Here is a 5,946-nt window from a genome sequence, read left to right as displayed (position 1 = left end):
AAAAAATCTTGTAAAAAACAAATAAACAAGCCCATGATAGGTTTTCCTGAAAATTGCAGACATAACCTGCTTTAACAGCACTTGAACTGCCCTGGCTCAAGGGGATGGGATTCTGGGAACTGTAGTTGGTTGTGGCACCAGAGCTTCAACTGCAATTCCCAGAATTCCACAGCCTTGAGCCAGGGCAGTTCAAGTGCTGTCAAACCGGCCGTGTGGATGAGTCGAGAGAGCGAGAGAGCCCAAGGCAGGAAGGAAGGAAAGAAAGAAAGAAAGAAAGAAAGAAAGAAAGAAAGAAAGAAGCAGCTGCTGTGTGTGTATGTGGGGGGGGGGGTCAGTCCTCCCCTCCCTCCTCAGCCAATCGCGAGGCAGTCGCCCTTCCCGGCCAATGAACCCCCGGCGGATTGAGGAGCGGCAGCCAATCCCGAGGAAACAAAAGAGGAAAGCGGGAGGGTGCGGGAGGAAGAAGAGACGAGGAGGCGGAGGAGTGTGGGCCTCCTGGGGGTGTGTGTCCCCCTCCAATTCCTCCTCCTTCCCCTTCTTGCAGGTGGTGGGAAGGAAGGGCAGCCCAATGGGGGTCCCAGGAACGGACCCAAAGACACAACAATGAGTTGAAGGCGAAGCAAAGGCTGGCTCGGGCGCGAAGGCGGCATGGACCACAACCAGCACCAGCACCAACCGCAGCAGCAGCAAGGGCCGAGGCGCTGCCCGGGCGGCCGGGAGGCCAAGGGAAGGAGCGCGCGCCGCCGCCTCCGCCGCCGCGCCAAGCCCAGCAGCCAAAGCCAAAGCAGCCGCCTCCGTTCTTCCTCCTTCTGGAGCTGTTGAGGCGGCCGCCACACTCGCTTCCCCCTAAAGCCTGGGCTGAAGGGGAAGGGAGAGAGAGAGAGAGAGAGAAGGCGAGCAAGTTGCCCCTTTCCCCTCCCTCCCTCCCTCCCTCCCTCCGGGGACCAGCGCTTTGAATAAGCCTCCCTTCCCGGCCTCTGCTTCAGCGAGAAGAAAGGGGGCCGCCTTACCGTCGGCTTCTGCTCGGTGCCTTCCCTCTCTCTCTCTCTCCCCCTTCCCACCCCTTTCTCTCTGTGTGTGTCTGTCTCTCTCTCCTGCGAGAGGGTCTCCCTTTCTCCCCGGGGGCTGCCTTGGGACTAGCCTTGCTCGCCTCAGTCTCCCCAGAGAAGAAAGGGCTCCTCCTCCCCGTCGAGGGTGGCTGGGTTAAGGGAGGGAAGGCGGCTGCTCCTTGGGCCCTTCCCTCTTGCCCTTCCTTTCTGAGGGGGAAGGCGAGGGAGCGGGTTGCCCCTTTCCCCTTTCCTTGGCTTTCTCCCCTTCCCTTCCCCGTTTGGAGTCGCCTCTCCCGGCCGTTAGCCTCGCTCGCCTCAGCTCCGGGGGAGAGGGTTGCTGGGCCAGCGAGGGAAGGCGGCGTCTCCTGGGTCCCTTCCCTCTTGCTGTGTCTTTCTGAGGGGAAGGCGAGCGGGTTGCCCCTTTCTTTCCTCTCCTCAGCGCCGCGAAGCCAGGGGGCCTCCTTCCCGTCGGGGTCGGGGGAGGGAAGGCGGCTTCTCCTTGGGCCCCTCCCTCTTGTCTCTCCCTCCCTCTCTGTGTCTTCCCTCTTCCTTCCTTGGCGGGGAGGGCGGGGAGGGGAGGCCGAGGGGAAGGCATCGGCTGCCGGCTCTCGCTGCTGTTGGGCGCCGGGCGGCCGAGCCATGCGCGAGTACAAAGTGGTGGTGCTGGGCTCGGGCGGCGTGGGCAAGTCGGCGCTGACCGTCCAGTTCGTGACGGGCTCCTTCATCGAGAAGTACGACCCCACCATCGAGGACTTCTACCGCAAGGAGATCGAGGTGGACTCCTCGCCTTCGGTGCTGGAGATCCTGGACACGGCCGGCACGGAGCAGTTCGCCTCCATGCGGGACTTGTACATCAAGAACGGGCAGGGCTTCATCCTGGTCTACAGCCTGGTCAACCAGCAGAGCTTCCAGGACATCAAGCCCATGCGGGACCAGATCATCCGGGTGAAGCGGTACGAGAAGGTGCCCATGATCCTGGTGGGCAACAAGGTGGACCTGGAAGGCGAGCGGGAGGTCTCCTTCGGGGAAGGCAAAGCCCTGGCCGAGGAGTGGAGCTGCCCCTTCATGGAGACCTCGGCCAAGAACAAAGCCTCGGTGGACGAACTCTTTGCCGAGATCGTCCGGCAAATGAACTACGCCTCCCAGCCCAACGGGGACGACCAGTGCTGCTCTTCCTGTGTCATCCTCTGAAAGGAAGGGTCGGAAGGGGGGAAGGGGAGAGCACAACGGTGGAGATCCAGACGGCGTCTGTGTGTGTTTCCCACCCCCCCTCCCCTTGTTCGTTTTGTATTTTTTTAAAACATAATCTTGAAATAACAAGGTTGATGATGACAGCAGCAGCGCCGAGGCACAGAACAGGCATCCTCCGCGGCAGCTTTTGAAATAATAATAATAATAATAATGTTGCATTACAGCCCCGGATCCCTGCCAGGGCCCATGGTCACTCAAGCCCTGGGTTGTGATGGTGCTCGGTGTCCTGGGTGTAACTTCTGTCTTATTGACATCTGGTCGAAATGACAGAGTGGCTGGAAACAACAAAACTCACCCACCCTCCCACACATACAAAAAGCCTTGTTGGAAATGCGGCTCTTTAGCCATGTACATGCCATGGATTTGATGGTTGCTTACTTCTTGTTCCTCTTGGCCAAGCAAGGACTCCTCAACTGGCAACCGATTGCCGGTAGAAAAAGTTCCTGTGTGTGCTCCTTTGCAGCAGAAGGTGGGAATGGGGAGAGGATTTAGCTCTATGATTCAACGATTCTGTTGCTTTAGAATTGGAAGGATTTTTAAAAACAACAACACACACCAAACCTCTGTGTGTCTGTGTGTGTGTGTGTATGTGAAGGGAATTGGCAAAAGAAGAATGTGTCTACTTGCGGAGGTACTCCAGATCCTCCCTGTGAATTTTGCCAGTGACTAGCACACATTTTGTGGTCTGAGGATTTCTATGCAAAGTTGGAATATCAGTTAACAATGCCTACTTTCCCATCTGAAGAAGAAGTGTTGCACTGTGTGCTGCCTGGGACTTTTTTTAATAACACTGATGCCAAGACGCTGTGCGAGGTGCCAGAAAAGGGTGTGCTGAATTACTTGTGGGGGGAAAAAAAACACTTCTATTTTGTTTACCTGCTGTATTGAAAGGGAGGGAATGGAGAGCATTTATTTGTGTGTGCGTGTGTGGTTTTTTATATAAAAAAATCAGCTGTGAAAACATTACAGATCTGCACAATCTTTTAAGCTGTGTGTCTTTTTGGGAGAGGGCTGGGTTGGGGTGATGGTTGGTTCCAGGGCTCATCCATGCTGCACAGTTACAGCACTTTGATTCCACTTTAACTGCCATGGCTCTGTCTTGCAGAATTGTGGAATTTTCAGAATGGTAAGGGTTAAAATTTTCTAGTGCAGTGGTTCCCAACCTTTGGTCCTCCATTTGTTTTTGGACTTGAGATCTCATAAGCCCCAGCCAACTTTGCCAACAGTCAAGAACTATGGGAGCTGAAGTCCAAACCATCTGGAGGACCAAAAGTTGGGGGCCGATGCTTTGGTGCATTCTCTTGAGCAATAGCATTAGTGGTCTCTGGAAGAGAATTCTAAGTATCTCAAAACTACAGATCCCAGGGTTCAATAGAGTGGAACAAGAACAAGTAAAGTGGTATGAAACTGATATAATTGTGTACTGCAGATATACCCTAATTGAAATTGAGTTGGGTGTTGGGATGGCATTAATTGATTTTGACAGTTAACTCTCTAAAATACAAAGCCTTCCTGATACAGGGCCCAACAGTTACTTTGTTTGTAGAGTGCCTTCAAAACAGCTGTTGCAGCTAGTGCCAACCTGTGGAAGTCCCAAGAATCCCATTAGCTACTAAAACATTTTTAAAAAATTCAACTATTTAACAGTTTTATTTAACAGAACAAGGCAGAACAACAGGGCCTGTTATTAATGGGATTAATTTCAACTTGGTTTCCATTTGAGCCTTTCCCAGCTTAGTTTCCATGGCTTTCAGGCTTCTTTTGATTCAGGTTCACAGTTGTGTGGATTTTGTGTGTGTGCGTGCGTGGGATTGTGTTTGTGCATGTGTGTGTGTGTGTGTTTTCTCACAAGATGTACCTTCAAACAGCAATTAAAAGATTTGCAATGCCATGTAGCTGCAAATCAATATCTCTTTTAATTCTTAATTTTAAATCCCATACAAACAATTACTCATTATATATATATATATATATATATATATATACATACACAATTGCCTTTTTTTTAAAAAAAGAAAAATGTTTTTTGTGTGGTTTTATGTATTGTGCTAAACATCCAATCATAGTAGATAGCAAGCTGTTGAGGACAGATAATTATGTTAAACATGAAGATTAAGGAAAAGCATTCTTGGCCTGTTGGAGGTGATATATCAAAGTCTGAATACAGCTATTGTTGGGAGCTTATTCAAAGTGATATTTAGATTTTGATTCCAGTGTGTTATTTTTTGCATACAAATATCCATACGTATTTTAAATTGCCTGCAGGATTAGATACTCATTTGTGTGTAAATCAATTTTAGGTGTGTTTGCGAGAAAATCAGCTCACTAACTTCTGTGGGGCTTACTGGAAAGTGTGCTTGTATAGGTTTAGGATAAATAGTGTGAGTGCTTGTTCTGCATCTGTCATTCTGATTTTTTGAAGACAGGCTGAAATTCTGAACATGATTCACTGAACTGAGTAGTAGTTCTCAGTAAATATCCATAAAAGACTTGCAATGTTTATCTTAAATCAGCTTTTCAGATTGGGTTCACACATGAAAGTCAACACCTGTGTATAATAATGCATATATTTTGTAATGTTAAGTGGTAGTGGAGATTTTTCTTTTCATGGCATTTGGAAACTAGCCCATAATGTAATTCCTATACACTTGTCGTGTACTGAACAAAAGAAAAGATACTTGAATGCAAGCAATTCAAGGGCAAGGAATATTTCTTCAAGTAGCTTGTTGGTCCAGGAAAAAGAGAGTTCTTAGAAGTGGTCACTAGGAAAGTTGGTTTGGTTTCGGTGAGTTTAACAGAAGAAAGAATGAAGTGTTTCTTGTTTTAAAGATTAAACTTCCCTTTTCCTGTGTGTGATACATGTAGCACATTCTCATCACGTTATTCTTCTGGACTGAATAATAAACACTTTCACTTCAGTACGTGGTGGCGGCATAATCATGGCGGCCTCCCATTCACATGGGGGCTGCCATGATGATGTCATGCATGTGCCACATCCAAACGGTGCGGTGCATGCGTGACATTTCCATGCTGCCCCAGGCCTCTTACGGGGTCCTGGGCATGGTGTGGGAAGCAGCTCCGAAGTGGAGCTCCTTTTGGGCGTCGCCTCGTTCCTGCAGCAACTAAACGGCTGCGGGAATGATGCCAGGGAAAAAGGGGCCAGGTGGCCTCTTTCTCCCAAGGCTGTGCCTATCGGGCTGTCCTGGGCATGAAGCCCCAAGGACACCCCTTTTTGGGACCACAGAGAAGCAGCATTTTGCCGCTTCTCCATGATTCTGAAAAACACCAGATTGAGGCCTCTGGGCTGCCGGTGAGGCTGCCCTAGCCCCAATACGTGGCGCAAAGGGGTGGTCTGTACCGCACCTTAAACACCTTTGACAGTGTTTCTGTTATACATGTGGCAGAGAATGTGGCTCAGTGGTGGAATACATACAGTACTTTGCAAACAAGGGATGCTACTTATATTGCTAGCATCTTCATGTAGGGCCAGGAAAGACCCCCATCCCCATCTCTTGAGAACTGTTGCTGGCTGGCTTGGTGTAGACAATACTAGGCTAGATGGACAAATGGTCTGATTTGGAATTGGTCAACTTCCTCTATTGGGGTTGGCAAAGTGTGGCTTGTGGGCTGCATGTGGCCCCAAGGG

General features: G+C 50.0%; 1 protein-coding gene across 1 annotated transcript; it reads left to right on the top strand.

Annotated features, from left to right (window-relative positions):
• Positions 1-419: 419 nt before the first annotated feature.
• Positions 420-4,157, top strand: RAP2B (RAP2B, member of RAS oncogene family). Its single transcript, XM_089509019.1, has one exon. It carries the CDS (start codon positions 1,689-1,691, stop codon positions 2,238-2,240), a length of 552 nt encoding a protein of 183 aa, XP_089365145.1. The 5' UTR covers positions 420-1,688; the 3' UTR covers positions 2,241-4,157.
• Positions 4,158-5,946: the final 1,789 nt, after the last annotated feature.

This window comes from Sceloporus occidentalis, unplaced genomic scaffold, assembly GCF_023333645.1.
Source record: "Sceloporus occidentalis isolate IW3139 unplaced genomic scaffold, rSceOcc1.0.p SCAF_2, whole genome shotgun sequence".
Lineage (NCBI taxonomy): Eukaryota > Metazoa > Chordata > Lepidosauria > Squamata > Phrynosomatidae > Sceloporus > Sceloporus occidentalis.
The sequence above is the reverse complement of the archived record's forward strand: the minus strand, read 5'-3'. Positions and strand labels throughout refer to the sequence as shown.